The 18,551-nt window shown below is 35.3% G+C and overlaps 2 protein-coding genes across 6 annotated transcripts; both read left to right on the top strand.

The window, feature by feature from the left end:
• Positions 1–12,165: 12,165 nt before the first annotated feature.
• Positions 12,166–12,823, top strand: LOC133795696 (large ribosomal subunit protein eL15z-like). Its single transcript, XM_062233154.1, has one exon. It carries the CDS (start codon positions 12,203–12,205, stop codon positions 12,815–12,817), a length of 615 nt encoding a protein of 204 aa, XP_062089138.1. The 5' UTR covers positions 12,166–12,202; the 3' UTR covers positions 12,818–12,823.
• A 769-nt stretch (positions 12,824–13,592) lies between these two features.
• LOC133795682 (uncharacterized) lies at positions 13,593–16,848 on the top strand. Of its 5 annotated transcripts, none has more exons than XR_009875389.1 (6): positions 13,593–14,042; positions 14,855–14,910; positions 15,026–15,185; positions 15,664–15,831; positions 16,310–16,390; positions 16,619–16,848. XR_009875389.1 is itself a non-coding variant. In XM_062233146.1 (5 exons), exons 3-5 carry the CDS (start codon positions 15,036–15,038, stop codon positions 16,735–16,737), a joined length of 354 nt encoding a protein of 117 aa, XP_062089130.1. In that variant the 5' UTR covers positions 13,594–14,012; positions 14,855–14,910; positions 15,026–15,035; the 3' UTR covers positions 16,738–16,848. The 5 variants fall into 5 exon arrangements, 2 of the variants coding, with proteins under 2 accessions (XP_062089130.1, XP_062089126.1); XR_009875387.1 differs by having other exon boundaries at positions 13,605–14,042; positions 16,306–16,390; XR_009875388.1 differs by having other exon boundaries at positions 13,606–14,042; positions 15,667–15,831; positions 16,306–16,390.
• The last annotated feature ends 1,703 nt before the right edge of the window (positions 16,849–18,551 follow it).

Raw genomic sequence — 18,551 nt, 5'->3', positions numbered from 1 at the left:
TTATTTTTCTAAGTTTGCCCTAAAAACTGAACGATAGCAATTTCAAACCTTAATGAAAAGTGATTTTTGAGAGGTTAATTCTCTTAACCTAAAACAAGTTTTGATGCGAGGCTTTTGCCTAGTTCCCATCCTTATGACACATAATACGTGAATGGTAGTTTAAGGGTTTTTTTCCAAAAATTCAACTTAGGGAAAAAGTTTAAATAAAATAGGAGACTTTACAACTTTAAATTAAATAGTGAAAGTAAAGTTTTGGAAATGATAAGAATTAAGTATTAGACTTTCAGTGCCCAAAATTACGAATGAACAATCCTAGATAATTTCCATAATTAATTCGAGTCTCTGTGTCGTTTCACTACAGTGTTATCTAAGAAGGAAAGCTTGCTTCTCGATAGAAGATTTCCACAAGAAAATGTTAAGGAATCCGGGTAAGACAACTTATGATATGTTTGGCTACAACACGATCATGACTAATTTAGATAACTAAGATATAAGCTAATAATTTGAACTAGTCTTGTAAGGTTTACTCAAGACTGTGGTCCTAGAGGGTTTGCATACTCATGGCTAAGGTAAGCAGTCCAGCTAGCTACCATGATGACTATGAACTCCGGCTAGCCACTGGGAACTAAGTAAGAAACCGATTCGCGTCGGTGATTATGTAACTAAGGTCGGTTGGTCACCACAATATGTAAGAAGTTCAGTTTAACACCTGTGACACAAGAGTCCGATTCAATTCTGTGGAGCTTAAGTAAGTTGATTCCGCAATATGTTATAAGTCTGGTTTAACACCCATGACATAAGAGTCCGTATAACTCTGTGATACATAAGTAAGTTGATTTCGGAATAAAATCTCTATGACTAAGAGAGTATGCCAAATTCATCTAGGAGTCTAGGTAACCGGTGTAACTAGTTTACACCCGTCGACGCTATGGTAAGATATGTTAAGTTATGTTGATGGTTCCTCTGGAACGCTAAGTAAGTATGTATGTTAAGATGAATGAGTAAGTAAGTATGTATGTTAAGATATGTTAAGTTATGTTGATGGTTCCTCTGGAACCCTAAGTAAGTATTTATGTTAAGATGAATGAGTAAGTAAGTATGTATGTTAAGATATGTTAGGTTATGTTGATGGTTCCTCCGGAACCCTAAGTAAGTATGTATGTTAAGATGAATGAGTAAGTAAGTATGTATGTTAAGATATGTTGATTGTTCCTTTGGAACCCTAAGTAAGTATGTATGTTTAGATGAATGAGTAAGTAAGTATGTATGTTAAGATATGTTAAGTTATGTTGATGGTTCCTCCGAAACCCTAAGTAAGTATGTATGTTAAGATTAATGAGTATGTAAGAAAACTAAGTATGCATGATAAGAGTGTAAGTATGTTAAGAATGTTATGTATGTTATCAGTTAAGACTGGTATGCTCTAGGATCTTCTGCGTGCAGGTGTATTTCAGAATATGAATTTTGGTTATGAGGCATGGCCATAAGTTTGCCAGAACGGTCGCACGTTCTTAAATTGTATGCTAGGGTTCAATTTCACCAGAATTCTATTCTTGGTTTGTTATCTGCCTAGTTACAGTTTGTTTAGGTTCTTGCTCTGTTAATGTGGTTATGTTTGTTAGGTTGTTCATACTAAGTGTTTTGCTTACCTAGTTGTTTCGTGTTCTAGGTAAGCTCAATGGCAAAGTGGATCAGTGAGCGCTGGAGTTTATCTGCGAGGATGTACATGTGGACCGACCTTCTGGAATTTTATGTTTTGGGGACTAGAACTCATATGATAATTAAGAATTTATTTTGGGCTTGTTGAATGTTTTTAAATTATGACATGGTAATTCACTTTTAAGTATGTGGATACTTCTCAACTATTGCACGTTTTAAAAATGTTTTTTTATATGGATTTTTGGTTACCTTATTTTTAGCAAATGGTTATGTTTTTTTGTAAATTATGTTAAGAAATTTTATGGGATGTTACAGTTGGTATTAGAGCACCAGGCTAAACCTGTTCTGTAGACAAACCCACATGTACATTCGTAAAGATAGACTGGCACTCACTGTAAGTATTGTCTTTTCATATTTGTTTCCTTGTTTTCTTTTATTTACCTCAATTCTATAAATTGTAAGTTATGGATGATATACCTGAGATAGGTAACCCTGTGTTAGGGAACCTACCCATGATCCCTCTGTCTAGGATGAATTATTATAGACTCTTTAATGATGAGAATCCTCGATGCTTCGAGTACGATCAACGACGTCGGCGTGTCATTTGGCAATAGACGCATTACATGATTGAAGTCTTTGATAGAGCCAACACACCCGAGCGACTGAGAGTGTGATATGCCAGCACTTGTCTGAGAGGATCGGTACAGATATGGTTCCATCACAGACGTAGGCGGCTGGTTTGCAAAACGTGGGATGATTTCCGTATGAAGATTGAGCTAGCGTTTGGGCCATGGATTTGCCTATCTCCATGGTTGATAGCATACCTCGAGGCAGGGCAGTAGCACCAGAAGAAAATCCTGAAGAAAATCTCGATGAGGGTCCAGCTGAGGGCCAGGAACATGAGGCAGCTGGGAATGGCATTGTCTGTGAGAAACCTGAAGACTCCAACGAGGACACCAATAACGATAGGGACATACTCCTCTAACTTAGGATGGTAATTTTTTTCGATGTTAAACCCATATGTACAGAAGGTTATGCTTACTTTTACTCAGCTGCTCACTTTTGATCACGATTAGGTAGATCCAAGTAGGAAACCTAGTGGCGGTGTGACATTTAGGTCAAAACTACGTAATCTAATTATGGGCTTTCTTGGTTTTTGGGAATGGATGCTTATGTTAAAGTTATGATTTTTCTGAAGCAACCCATTATAGTTGCTAATACTATGTGAGTATCCCACGATTTACTCCCTATTAAAGTATAGAAGTATACTAGTAGCTAATGCTATGTACGCGCATGGGGATAAGCTCTTAGGGGTAGTACCTCAAGTAGGAAAAATTGATGGAAATCAAATCCACGCAGCAAGGCGAGCATCTAGCTAGCAGAATAACTAAAAGAATTACGATGAATAGTGAAAAGATGAGCTACCCAAAGTGAAAAAGGAAAAGAGATGCAAATGATATGACAACTCGCTAGAGTGGGGTGGTTGCGGTTACAAACTTAAAGCAAAGATCGTTGAGAGTGCCAGAAATGTTAAGAGATTCGACTAGTTGTTAAGGTTTACATATGACCTAATAATCACTAAGGTATCTAAGACGTGAAGGTTTATGAACTGACTATAAGGGAATATAATGAAATTCTTGGAATCTAGAAAGATTAGGTCCAGAATCTGATGTAGGTGTTGGAGAGCATGCTATTAACCAGGAGACATGAGCTAGATTAGAGAAGGAAGAATCATAAAATATTGAGGAGCTGGCAAGCGACATCAGTAGCCTTAGGTAGTTCCAATCTGGTTGGAACTGAAACTAGGGAAGCTTTTCTACAAGGATAACTCAAGACTCAGGGAGACAAAGTAATGAAGGTCGCTTGAAGTTAGACAATTGTGGCAATAACAAGAGGAAATAAGGCTTTGCTAACTAGGGATAAGCTAATCCCAACAAGCATCCAGCTCCTCTAAGGAACACCCAAACTTGAGCAGGAAGGACTCGAACAGTAAGCAGAGGTGGATGAGAGCATCACCACTTGTTTATGCACTCAAATAAGGAGACAAGGGAGTCAGACCATCTAAGGTGGTGTTACGTAGAATTCCTATCGCCCAAACCTCAGCATGTGCATTAATGGATATTTGGGCATTACATTCATTTATAGATACTGCCTACATTAAAAACTAGATGGAACACCTGAATCAACAAAATATTTGTAGTGTATCATTTCCGTCAAGGGAGGATATGATGGTTCAATTTTGGCTTAGAGTTGTACCAATCAGGGTAGCCGATCGCTAACTAACAGTTGACCTGTTAGTAGCAAAACAATTCTAGTATGACATAATTTTGGTATGGAGTGGCTATCTATGTATGGTGCATTGGTCGCTGGGGAGAAGAGGAAAGTGATCTTCCATTTGGCAGGTGAGAAACCATGCACTTTTCAAAGAACGTCCAGAGACAAGAAGTTTTCCATGGTCTCATCAATGAAGGAAAGTAAGATGTTGGAGGACAGATGTATTGGATATCTAGCTCACGTTGTGGATAAGGACAAGGAGGATAATCTACGACCGATGGATTTTCCAATCGTATGTAAGCATCCCGAGGTATTTGTTAGGGTTTTATGCCTTAATTAAAACCTCAATTCTTTGTAATCTCATTTTATTATCAATAAAAGAATAGAAATCATTTTTTGACTTGGTTAATCACTTTACTCACATGTTTTATTTTCATGATTATTTGTTTAATATAAACTTCTATTAAATCCCGAGCATATAGCTAATCTTATTTATAGTGACGTAATCACAGTGGAATATAAATATGATTATATGTTCAAAATAAGTTAGTCCTAAGATTAGTCAGTGCACCGGATTTACCCTGACTTGCCAATCTACGATATGATCTACTTACACATTACAGTGTTATGTTCTTTCCAGAACATTAGCAAAGTAGATAAGATCGGATGTATTTGTTACATCGGACAGGACCGATATTGACAGTTGATAAGATAAGTAAACATACCGTTATTATCTATTCTAGTCATATCATATAGTTGACCATAGGTCAATTCAATAACAATTCTGAGTGGTTAGTATTCTAACTGATTGTATTATTTGAGTTCTTTGACTTGTTCGTTACCAGCTTACCCTACGGACTAGCCCATACTTACATCTTGGGAACTCGGTAGTATAATTGAGTGGGAGTGTTAATCATAGATATGAACATCTATAGCTTCTGATGAAGAAGTGAAACGATGGTTTCTTTTTAGTTTGGTTCAAGGTGTTAAATGATAGAGATCTCATTTCAGTAATTAAATTAGTTTACTGAAATATCATTTACAAGGAACTAAGTGTTTTAAGGATAAAATACAATGAGGGGTAAAACGGTACTTTAGTCCTATCTCATTGTAGACCGTCTATAGATGATTATTGAGTGACAATTATGGTTGTAATAATGGATAATTAATAATGTATCTATATTTTTTATAGAGCGTTCTATGAATTCAAGAGTGCAATTCCGAGTCTATAGTGGAGTCACGAGGAATTAATAAGATAGTAAATTTATTTGTTAGATTTATGATAACTTATTGGAGCTTGATTTCATAGGCCCATGGTCCCCATTGTACCTTGGATAAAATCATCTAGATAGTCTCAATTAATTGATTTAATCATCAATTAGAATTATCAAAGTTGATTAGGTCAATTTTGGATAGTTTAACAGAGTTGTGTAATTTTGAGAAGAAAAGAGAAATTATGACAGATTTATTAATTAAGATAAATTGGTATCTAAAATAATAAATAAATTTAAATCAACGTTCAAATTATAAATAATTAATTTGATAAAGGATTTAAATCATTATTTAATTAATTAAATCAATAGAAAATAATACAAGCCTTGATTTTAAGTCCAATGGGCTTATAATCAAATGGGAAATTTCACGGGCCTATAGCCCATGATAATTTCGACCTAGGGCTTCAAAATGGCTATTATTTTATTGATTTTTTAATTAAATTAAATGGCCTAATTGAGTCTATAAAAGGAGTGCTTAGAGAGAAGTCAAAACAAGAAGTTTGATAAGTCTCAAGTCAGATTTTCAGATAGTTTTAGATTCTCTCTAAACACAAGTCCTTTTCTAAGCCTCTTTGTTATTTTCTCTTCTTCTCTCTATATCTATCTCATGTGTTGAGAATTGTCCACACTAGTCTAGGTGGTTCTAAGGATACATTGGAAGATCGTGAAGAAAATAGAAGATCGGTTCAGTTTCTTGATAATACTCTGCGACAAAGAGGATACAAGAGTTAGAGAAACTGAAGGAAGGACTCTTAATTCTGCTGCATATACTGTAAGTATTCTATTCTTTGTTTCTCTTGAATTCAATTTTAGAAACATGTTTTAAGCTATCTCGTATTAATTTGTTTAATATTAGATATACATGAAATTAAATAAAGATCATATATAAGCTTTTTCCAACAGTATTTCCTAATGATCTTCCAGGCATTCCACCAGACTGAGAAGTAGTTTTCGAGATAGAACCGGTCCCTAGAACGACACCTATCTTGAAGACCCCATATCTAATGGCGCCAGCGGAACTTAAGGAACTACAGACCCAACTCTAAGAGTTTATGGATAAGAAACTCATAAGGCCGAGTCATTCTCCATTGGGAGCTCCAGTTCTTTTCATAAAGAAAAAAAATGGCTCTATGAGAATGTGCATAGACTATTGAGAATTGAACAAGGTAACGATCAAAAACCGATATCCACTTCCAAGAATCGATGATCTATTCAGTCAATTTTAGGGAGCATCGGTATTCTCCAAGATAGATCTCCAGTCAGGATATCACCAACTAAAAGCTAAGGAGCTAGACATACCCAAGACGGTGTTTCAAACGCGGTATGGACACTACGAGTTCGTGGTCATGCCGTTTGGACTCACCAATGCACTTGCAGCATTCATGGACCTCATGAACTGAGTATTTAGCAAATTCTTGGATAAATTTTTTATCGTGTTTATCGAAAACATTTTGATATATTTGAAGAACCAAGAGGAACATGCGGTGCATCTGGAAATGGTCCTCCAATGTTTGAAGGAACATAAGCTTTATGCTAAATTCTCCAAGTGTGAATTTTGGCTAGAAAAAAGTAAGCTTCTTGAGCCATGTGGTGTCAAGAGAAGGGATATCCATAGATCCTACCAAGATAGAGGAAGTAAGTCAGTGGAAACCTCCAAAAATTGCTTAGGATGTGAGAAGTTTTCTCGAATTAGCAGAGTATTATAGGCTATTCATAGAAGTGTTCTCGAAAATAGCTACACCACTGACCGCTCTTACCCGTAAAAATGCTAAGTTTGTATGGACCGAACAGTGTGAGAGGAGTTTCCAAGAACTAAAGACGAGGTTGATCACCACCCCAGTTAGACAGAGGGATACGCTATCTACAACGATGCCTCAGGACAAGGACTGGGGGAGGTACTGATGCAACATGGCAATAAGGTTATAGCTTATGCGTCTCGACAGCTAAAGAATTTCGAAAAGAACTACCTGGCGCATGACTTAGAGTTTGGTTGCAGTAGTGTTCGCATTAAAAACCATGAGGCATTATCTCTATGGGATACATTGAAACATTTACACCGACCACAAGAGCCTTTTAGAACTTCTTCACCAAGAAGGAATTGAACATGAGGCAGCACTGATGGTTAGAATTGTTTAACGATTTTGATTGTGATATTCTATACCATCTCGGAAAGGCCAATAAGGTGGTAGATGCTCTGAGTCGGCAACCGATGGCGTACGTGATGATGGTGTGGGAAATGCCCTTGGAACTGCAAGGTGACATCTCTACGTTGGATCTCGAGGTAGTTGTTGGCAAATTAGCAAATATTTTGGTCCAACCCACCATTATGGAAGCCATACAAGGAGGACAACTTTTGGAACATTGGTATGATCAGATCAAACATGAGGTGAGGAAGGATATACGACCAGGATTCCACATATCGTATGATGGGGTGTTAGGATTTAAAGGTAGAATTTGTGTTCCTGATGATGCAGAGATTAAGAAGCAAATCTTCTATGAGGCACACAATGCCCCTTACACAATGCACCCCGGCGCTACAAAAATGTACCAGGATTTAAGGAAATATTTTTGGTGGCCGAAGATGAAAAAGGAAGTAGCATAATACGTGGCTCATTGCCTCACTTGCCAAAATGAACCAAGGAGGAGCACCAGCGACCGACCAGGTTGCTGCAACTGCAAGAGATTCCAGAATGGGAGTGGGAGATGTTCACAATGGATTTTGTCACTGGACAGCCTAATACTCCTAAGGGTCAAGATACGATATGGGTTATTGTTGGTAGATTGACCAAGTCGGCACATTTCTTACCCATTAAGATAACTTATTTTGTAGAGAAGTTAGCAGACTTATACATAGCAGAGATTGTACGACTACATGGAGTACCCAAGTCCATCATTTCAGGTTGAGACGGACGCTTCACCTCAACATTTTGGAAAATTATGCAAGAAGGTTTTGGGACTCAACTTAAGTTTGGCACTGCTTTCTATCCCCAAACATACGCCTAGAGTGAGCAAACGATCCAAACCCTGGAAAACATGTTGAGAGTCTGCCTACTCAACTTCCAGGGGTCGTGGAACGAAAGACTTCCATTGATGGAATTTGCTTACAAAAATTGCTACCATGACTCTATTAAGATGGTGTCGTATGAAGCCCTGTACGGGCGAAAATGTCAATCCATGATTCATTGGCATGAAGCCGATGAAAGAACATTCTTGGGTACAGAGGAAGTGGACAAAGTTACCGAAGATATCAAGAGGATTTGGGAGAGGATACATACCTCAATGGATCGACAGCGCAAATATGCGGACCGAAGTCGAAGACCCTTGGAATTTGAAGCTGGAGATAAGGTGCTCCTGAAGGTGGCTCCGTTGAAGGGAGTTCTGCATTTTGTCAAAAAAGGAAAATTAAGTCCAAGGTATATCGGACCTTTTGAGACGGTGGAGAAAATCGACGTGGTAGCCTACCGATTAGCTCTCCCACCTGCTTTGGCTCGAGTACATGATGTATTTCATGTATCTATGTTGAGAAATTATGTGGAAGACCCGAGCCATGTACTTAGTTACGAACAGTTGGAGGTGGATCCGAAACTGTGTTATGTGGAGATCCCTGTGAAGATTCTGGATCGTAAGGATAAGGTGTTGCGTAATAAGACTTTACCCTTGGTTAAGGTGCAGTGGTGTAACCACGGAGTAGAAGAAGCAACATGGGAACCTGAAGACTGGATGATAGAGATATACCCACAGTTGTTCTACGTTTCGACAACGAAACTTATATAAATTGTAGGTATTGTAACGCCCTACGTTTAGGGCATTGTGTAAACCTTACTTTGGGGTATTTTAATTCCCTATATTATGTATTATTTCAGGGGAACATTTTATGTTACAAGAAGTTCGTGATGTTTGAATGCTAGCCATATTGTGGTAAGTACGGTTTTTTTAGAAACCGAGACCTTCGGTCGTGGACCGGGTCAAAAACCCTAAGCGGGTAAAAAAAAATCTCGGATTAATTAAATAGGAAATACTATGGCATAAAAATATTAATCTTGTCTGGAAACTGGGACTTTAAACTCGAGCCAATAAGTTTAAGAAAAATTGATTGAGGTTTGAATTCCAATCAACCGAGCTTAAGAATGATAATTTCTTGCTCGGGCCACTAAGGACATTTTGGTCAATTTGATAAAATTACCAAAATTATGTGATATGTGACAAATTTTACTTTTCGATAACATTTAATTTAATTAATTAAGCTTGGTGATATTTAAAAACTATAGGGTAAAACTTTAGGGAATTTTAGATATGTAAAATTACCAAAGGGCCCTTGAGTGTCTAAGGAGAGAGGTAAAAAGAAGCAAGGGCATAAAGGTCTTTTCCAAGGGAGGAGAGAGAGAAGGGGGAGGCAAGCCTATGTCTAGGGCTCTCAAGAGTCTAGTATATCTACCCTAGGGAAGATTAAGAGCCTTACCCACTCATTGGCTAAACCCTAATCATTTCTCTCTTACACTTTTAAATTCCTTTTCCCTCAAGAAAACAAAAAACACTCTCTTCCATTTCCTCTCCACAAAACCAAAACCCGAAGTCTCTCTTCTCTCAATTGCTGCAATTTTTCTCTCCATATGCCAAGAGCACTCATTTCCCCATTGAAGGAGGGAGAAGCTCAAGAGCACACTTGGGTAGAGTAAGTTTCGAAACCTACCTCATTCTTCTCCTCTTTTCCTCTTCAAACCCAAAACCCAAAGGGTTTATGTTGCATGTTTGTGAGCTAATATCCATTCATATCTTAGATCTTGTGTTCTAGAGTTCAAGAGAGGCTTGTGCAGGTAGGATATCAAGGATTTAGAACTTTAGTGATCAAGTGAAAGCAAGGTAAGAGATATTGGTAGTTTGCATGTTTTCTCCCTCATCTAAGTTTTTCTACCCTAATCATTTTCTTAAAAATCTACATGTGGGACTTGGGGCTCTGTTTTGAGAGTTTAGTGAACCAAGGGAAGCTTTTGAAGAGCTAAGGAACACATCCCCAAGGTAGAACTATCAAAGGTAGAAATTTATGGTTGTTCACGAGTTTTGTTATTTATGTTGGTAGATCTAGTTGTATAGGTTATTTTAATGGTTTTTGGAGTTAATTTTATGCTTAAGTTTGAGGTGGTGTGATTTGATGATTTTCATGCATGCGGCTAGGGTTATGCTAGAAATGTTCATTGTTGTTAGGTTGTGTAAAAAATGCATGCTGCCAAAATTTCATGGTCTAGCTTCCAATGGGTTAGATCGCACTCCACCACCTCTGTTTATGAAAAATATTAGTGTAGTTTCATATTTCTTTGTGAGTACTTGATGATAGGCTTTGTAAAATCGTAAAAGGGTATTTTAAAACCCAAGTTATGAATGTTTTGGCACTCATTACTACAAAATTATACTTAGACGACATCCATGTGATGACGTTTGTAGTAGAACTGTCATATCATGTTAAAAATATACATGACACAACAGTCGCTCACAAACTGTTGTGCCATGCAAATTAAAACTCACATGAAATGACAGTTTTAATGAGATTGTTGTAACATGCATATTTTTAACATGAGACAACATTTCTTCTTAAATTGTTGTCTAATGAAATACAAATTTTCTAATAATCAAGTACTAATTTAATTTGTATTTTTTAATATAATTTAATATATTTTATGTAAATATATTAATTAATAATTTGCAACACACAATTGCTACTAGTTAAAGAATAAGTTTTGTTTTTAAATGAGTTATTCAAATAATTGTTTAAATTTTTAATACTATTTTGTAATATTAATTGCTAATTGAATTACTTATTATATATTTCATAGAAGATTTCTGTTATTACAAATTCATTAATGATGGTGCTGTTTGATAACACTTAAAAAAATAGTTTTTTATTTAATTAATTAAAAATTTGACAATTAAATATAAAACAGTGTTTAGTAACTTTATTTTTATTTATTATTTTAAATTTTTTTAATTAAAATTTATTAAATTTTGAAAATAAAATTTTTTCACTTTTAAAATTTTTTTAAGCTGTTTCGACTCTTTGTTTCTTTTTTTTTTCTCTTCTTCAAATCACTCCGCATTTTATATTATTAAACAAAAAATAAAAATAAAAGTTATCAAACATATTTATTATTTTTTGTTTTTAAAAACAATAAACAAAAATAGTTACCAAATATATTTTTATTATTTAAAAATCAAAAATCAAAAATAAAAATAATATTTCCATTTTTGAGTTCAAAAAATTCAAAAACATTTTCTTACCAAACACAATCGATACTTTTTAAAATTTATAGTATTAATTTTATTTTTTTATTTTAAAACTAATAAAAACTACTTTTTAAATAACAGATTATTTTGTATCTTCTTTATTTTTTTTTAAAGAATGACTTTCTTAATATTTCTAGGTTAAAAAATTGCCCAATAATTGTGACCAACCCTTACATTTCTGGTGCAAAGAGGAGCCGCACAACCAGCCACACAAGTTCTCTCGGCACCTGCTCCAACTCCGGCGACGTGAACTATTTTCAGCGCCGACTGCGTCATTTCTGGCGGCACCAAGCGTAGAGGACAACGGCAGCATTTGTATCCTCCATCTTCAGAGGCACCAAGGTATTTCTCCCTCAAAATTTTCCATTTATTTGATAGTTTGAAAAGGGATTTTGTACCTTTGTGTACTTTTGTGTTGTATGTTCATAGAAACATAAGTTTAACATTGTCCATACCTCATATTGATCTACTTATTAAGAGGCATCTTGTAGTTCTTGGTCTTTGTTTTGATTGGATCACTGAAAGTATATTGTACCTCATGTTATTAAGAAGCTTATCATTAAGTTTAGGCCTTATACATTTAATGAAAGGAATATTTGGGACATTTGAAAGTCAATCACGTACATATATAATTTGGTATTTTAGTCATTATGGTCATGAGTAAATCTCAGTGAAGCGAAAACCTCAACCTACTTAGTGTGCAACTCATTTCTGATCCAATGGGGGCTTACAAGTACGTTTCGGAGCTATGGAGGAAGAAACAATTTGATGTGATGAGGTTCTTGCAGAGGGTAAGGTGTTGGGAATACCGCCAGCATCCTTCCATCGTCCGAGTCACTAGGCCAACACGCCCAGACAAGGCTCGTCATTTGGGTTACAAGGCCAAGCAGGGATACGTTGTTTACCATGTATGCGTGAGGCGTGGTGGAAGAAAGAGGCCAGTCCCCAAGGGTATTGTCTATGGTAAGCCCACAAACCAGGGAGTTACTCAATTGAAGTTTCAGAGAAGCAAGAGGTCTGTTGCTGAGGAACGTGCCGGACGCAAGTTAGGAGGTCTCAGGGTTCTCAATTCCTACTGGATCAACGAGGATTCGACTTACAAGTACTTTGAGGTGATATTGGTGGATGTTACCCACAACGCAGTCTGTAATGACCCAAGAATCAATTGGCTCTGCAATCCTGTTCACAAACACAGAGAGCTTCGTGGTCTTACCTCTGCAGGCAAGAAGTTCAGAGGTCTGCGTGGAAAGGGACACAGGAACCACAAGAACCGACCTTCCCGCAGGGCAACATGGAAGAAAAACAACACTTTCTCTCTTCCGCGTTACCGTTGATTTTGGTCGTAATACCAATGCTTGTTACTGAAAAACCAGACCTTGATACACTCATAATTTTCACATCTGACTAAAGCTGCAAGAAGATCTGAGTTACAATTCCACTTAAGCATTTCTATTGTTGAATTTACTTCCTCACTAATGCTAAACAAGCTTCTTTCTAACCCATTCTTCTCATAAAACACAATTGAAGGACATTCATTTTCTGCTTTTTTGCCATAGACAGATGCAATTTTTGCTCCGCTGGGCATCCAATCCAACACAGTTCCCATAAACAGCTTTGGTTCTGAAGCACCATGCAGTACCCCTGAATCTCGCTCCCAAACTTTCATCCTCTTATACAAAGAAGTAGAATCTGACTCATTAGTAAGTGTGGCAAAGTATTTCCCATCGCCCCGCCAAGAGATAAGGCTCCTAAACTCATATCTTGAAGAAACGTTCGGTTCATCATCTGAGACAATAATCTAGCTTAATTAGCAAATTGCAAAACTTAGTCAAAACATGTTGAAGTTTTTAGGAGGGAAAAAGGATCTCTAGTCAAATTACAAAAGCCAAATATTGGAAGTTGATCATGCTTTTAACATGTTTTAAAGTAGCTTCATAATCCAAGTTTTACAGCCAAAAAATTGGTTGTAAAAGGTAAGAATTTTAATCAATAAAGCATACTCTTGATTTCTTGAAAATTAATGGCATTAAAAATGACACCATCAATTATTATATGGTGTGTCCAATGAGAAGAGGACATGGAGAAGAAAAACACCCCAACCTACTTCAAACTTTTGTATAATTTAATTTGCATCTCTAAAGATGATATGTTGTGAAAAAAATGATGTATAGCCTATGAAATGCCCATGTCCCAATCGAATAGCGTTCTCATACTCCAGTCATGCACAGGTATCATGTATCTTAAAATATATATGGATAGATTAAAAGACGTAATAAAATCAAACGAGATGTCTGATTTTCCTTATATGCACAGGTTAATGTTTTTCTGCTCTTTTTCTTGACTTTAGTAAAGCTGGGGTGGGGCCACAGATGCTGTCTCCTCTTTTCTATTGCCCTTACCATCTTATGTATCATGTTATCTCCCTAGTCCAATTTTCTTCCGTCTTTACCACAGTTGAGTGTGTTTTTTTTTTCTTCTTTTTTGTTGCAGATTAGAATTAACAAGAGCTTTGTTTCATCATTTTGAGAGGTAATCTATAAACTAAAATGCAAAACTGAGGTATGTAATTTTTTGTTAGGATAGTTTCAATTGATGTTGGACTTATTTATATACATAGAACTTGGACCATCCTCATTTATGCTGTTCTTATGGTAGTATATTCCATGTAGTTTAGAGACAAGACTTATGTATTGTACTTAAATTTGATTTTTTTCCTATAAAATAATCCAATCGTTCTGTTAGGCCATTTTCAATGGATTCTGGACTTTTTTCATATGCATAGAACTTGGACTTTCCTTATTTACGTTGCTCTTGTCACTTTGTAATTTCAAGTAGTTTGGAGACATGAAATGTGCATTGTTCTCTAGGACATAAGGTTATGTGAGTTTTATCTTAAAAGTAATACAACTTTTGCTTTATTGAGGCATGTATAAATGACATGTTGAAAGGAAGAAGAGGAGAATAAGGCATATGTCAGGAAATCCCTCACTATCTATGAAGACATTATACTGTTATTAATATATCTAATTGGCCAAGAAATTGTGGCTATAATCTTTAATAATGTAGATGTGTTATATTTGTGGAGAGATATACTACGATACTAGGATTACATGGTTGTGTTTATGTGCATGCTTCCTTCTTTCTTACATCATTAAGCCTGCCTAAACAACTTCTTATGTTAAATTTCTTTTCTAATTTGTACTAATTTTTTCTTCTTTTAATTATCAATTTTTACAGTTGACGATTTTATTATTATTAGTATATTTTTTTAGGGGTAGTATTATTATTTCTAAATAGGCATGTGTGTGTATCATTCTTGATTAATTTAATTTTTTAATATTATTATTATTATTTTTACGCTTTTGATACAGTCTCGAGGTGGACAATCTGCATATTTTCTTCAAGAATATGAAGTAGAAACAGATAAGTGAGTGTTGCAGGCTGTTTATTTTCCTAGCCCTGACTAGTTTTTTCAACGATATTGAAAGAAAGAAACTGTAATTACCTTTTGATTTAATTTTTTTTTTCTTTTTTGTTATCAGTTTTATTGAGATGTACCTTAGACCTCCTTCAGCCAGTGAAGAAGCACTGACAAATGATTGGATAAAAGTGCGTCAATCTGGTATTAGATATTATCTGTCTCTTGGTGATCAAAGGATTGTTGACAAGAATTTCATCATCAGGCCAAAAGTTGAGTTTGAGGTACTTAGTGATTACTAACAAAATTTTCACATTGATTGGCGAAATTATTTCAATAAGCCATGATTTTCAAGCATGTGAATAGTAAAAAGACCCAAGCTTGTCAGGCCTTACATTTCCTGTTATATATTGCTTTCTGAGTTGGAAATTCCTTTATCCTTGCTATATCCATGCAACAAAAAGACCTTAGTAATTTGACTAGATTTGATAAAAAAAATTTTGTGTTTCTGGATTAGAGCCAAATCCCAGCAGCAGAGCCTTCATTAATTGTTTTAAAAAGAGATGATTATTTTGTGCACCCCTATTATTATGAAGCATGTGGTCCTTCCTTTTACTTTTGGTTTTGTTTTGCACTTGAAGATAATTCCTGCTTAAAACTCATGTGAAAGCTCTTGTGCTTGGGTCATTTTATGTGTACATTATTTAATACATAACTACTTTATATTCTTTGCTTTCCGATTCTCCTTTTAAATATCAAAAGCAGGTTGGAAGGATGACTTTAGGTGGGCTGCTTGCTTTGGGGTACAATGTAGTTGTCAGTTATAAATGAGCATCTACATCAGTGAATAATGACAATGTATCTATTTCACTTGAAACAATTGATACTCTTGGTGAGACATTCATGGTGCTGAGGGGTACAAATCGAAAAGTATGAACTTAGTATTCTTTACTAAAATGTGTTTCTTTTTTAACATTCTTTTGGAGAAGTTTATTAAGGGTGATATCCATGGTTTGAACACAAGACCAACCATTTGATGAAGAGTGACTTGGCTGTCCCCTTGGGATGTAAATAAAGTCATTATGAATTGTGTGCCTATATTATTACTTTGTAGAGGTTTACTGTTGATACTATGCTGATGTCCTTATATATTCTTTTATTAGGATATGCTGCATTAGTGTCCTATGTTTTGAAGTTCTTTCTATTACATATGAAGTACATTTTGGGTGTAGGGGAGGATTGGTGGACAACTTGTTTGGTAAACACAAATGAAATCTGTTTACTTTGGGATCAACCAAGTTACTAGAAGGGAACACATTACCTTTATCAATCCTTTTCAACATGACTTTATATGTAGTTGTATTTTAAACTTATTATCACCTTGATTAATCTTATTTTCTGTAGACAGTTGGAAATGAAGCATCAAAGATGGGCGTTAGTGGACCGTGGCTCACTAAATCATATCTTAAAATGAGTATGGATAGAAAAGGTTGTAAACGAGACAATGTTTTTCTAATTTATTAATGTTTATTTTACTTGTGAAATTTAAAATTATTGAAAAGCTTTTATGTGGTTTTCTTGGAGCCTTTTTTTATTAGTTTGTGTGGTTCACTCTTCTCTCTCTTGGCATTTGTTTGAAGGTAATTTAGAAAAATATAAAATAAAATATACATGTATGAGTTAAGAGTAACGATGATTGTGTTGTTGGCCTGTACAGGTGTACCTCGTCTTAATACACCTCCACTTTTGCCTAATACATCTCTGGCCACTGGCCAGCAATCAAGACAAGACGATAATTTCACCAAGGCCAATCCGGGTTACTCCGAATCTTGTTAATAAGCTTGAGGATCTATCTCAGCCATGGACTCGATCTCCAAAAAAATAAAAAATGGAACCTGTAGTGGCAACATGGCATTTCATTTCTTCAGACCCTCCTGGAGATAGCTCAACCACTGTATGTTTCATTGACTAAGAGACTATTCTGCTTGCCAATTTATTTTTTCTGGGTATGTTGCCATCGTCATGTTTAAACTTCTCTCATGAAGCAACCATAGATCCTTCCAGTTTCAGGGACACCATGAAACTTGCTCCAATGCCCGATTCATATGATTTGGATAGAGGATTGGTTTTCTATGCAAGCAATACAAGAATGGACTGGAAGATAAGTTAGAAGTCTCTTAATCATTTTGAAATTATGACAGTGATAACTTGAATAGAATTATTTATATAACTCTTATGTTGATAATTCAGGCTTTGTTGGAGAATAAAGGTTTCCCAGTTATAGTTGGAATTGGTCTGTTGAACTACTCCCTCCCTCCTCTTGTTGTTGATATTAAACTTGGCTGGCTTTTCTGCTAGCACTTACATATTTGATATTAAAGTATGTAAATTGAGTTGCATAGGATTTTCTGAGTGATAATTAACATGCTTATATTCTATTATTAGTTCCATTTGAGTTGGAATCTAATTTCCACTCAGTGGATCCACTGAGATAAGAGACATACTGGATCAGCAACTCCACCCTTTCTTGGAATATATACTTTTTTTTGTGAAGGCTCAAGAATGTTTTGGTATTTTGCTGCAATGATGTCTTGTACTTTTATGAATTTTGAGTAGAAGTTCCGTGAAAAAGAAAATGATATTCATCTTTTTTTTTTTTAGAATTAAAACTTGACGTAATTCCCTTTTATTAATCTGATTTATTAATACAATAAATTATCATCTAGTTATTTACATGCATTAAAGTGTTAAGTTACAATTATGCATAGGTTTGTTTTCTGCTTTGAGCTGTAGTTTAGCTTCTTGAAATCTTTCCCTGATCTCTCATCTTTGTATTTTTCCCATCAATACAAATAAGTTTCTTTTCCAAAAAATAAAAAATTATGTACATTTATTTTTGGTGTGTGACGTTGATTTTGTCTGTGAAACTGTGCATGTTCCCTGAGTATTCTTTCTGTTTAAATGAAGATAATGCTCCTAACTGAATCAACGAACCTAGTCTAAAATATAAATTTCTCTCTCTCTATATATATATTTATGGAGAGTTGAACTCCTTACTGTTCACAAACACATACTCATCCATCCACCCAAGACCGCTTTAAGCTAGCCTCAAGTGGCCGTTAAGTCTAAAATAATAAAGTTAATTACTCATTTTCTTGTTCATGAAATGACTATACTATAGGTTTCGTTATTCAATTGAAAGTTATATTTTGGGATTGATGCTTGAGCAAAGAAAATAGGACAAACTAATTGAGATTGGAACAAATGAAATCCTATAAACATTATATATTTTAGTTTCTTTTTAAGTATAAATATAATATCATTAACTTTCATATATGTAGTATAATATATTCCGAGTTGTGCGATAGAGAGATATCACACTTTTTTGGTTTCATTGAGCCATCGTGGTCATCGAGAATTGGGACAAATTTGGATAATCGGGCTGAAATTATCTTAGAGCGTATATGGGTCAAACTTTGTTAATGCCATACCATTTCTTGTAAGTAAAATTTTCATTTAATATTAATTTTACTTGTACTTTCTGATGTTTATTTTAATAACTTTTTTTTAAATGCAGACATCACTGGATGTTAGTGATCATTGATCCAGATGACCATGCATGTTACTATCTTGGTCCACTTAGAAAATCT

The sequence above is a fragment of the Humulus lupulus genome, chromosome 1 (assembly GCF_963169125.1).
Source record: "Humulus lupulus chromosome 1, drHumLupu1.1, whole genome shotgun sequence".
NCBI lineage: Eukaryota > Viridiplantae > Streptophyta > Magnoliopsida > Rosales > Cannabaceae > Humulus > Humulus lupulus.
Note: the sequence above shows the minus strand (reverse complement) of the source record. Positions and strands in the feature narration are given on the sequence as shown.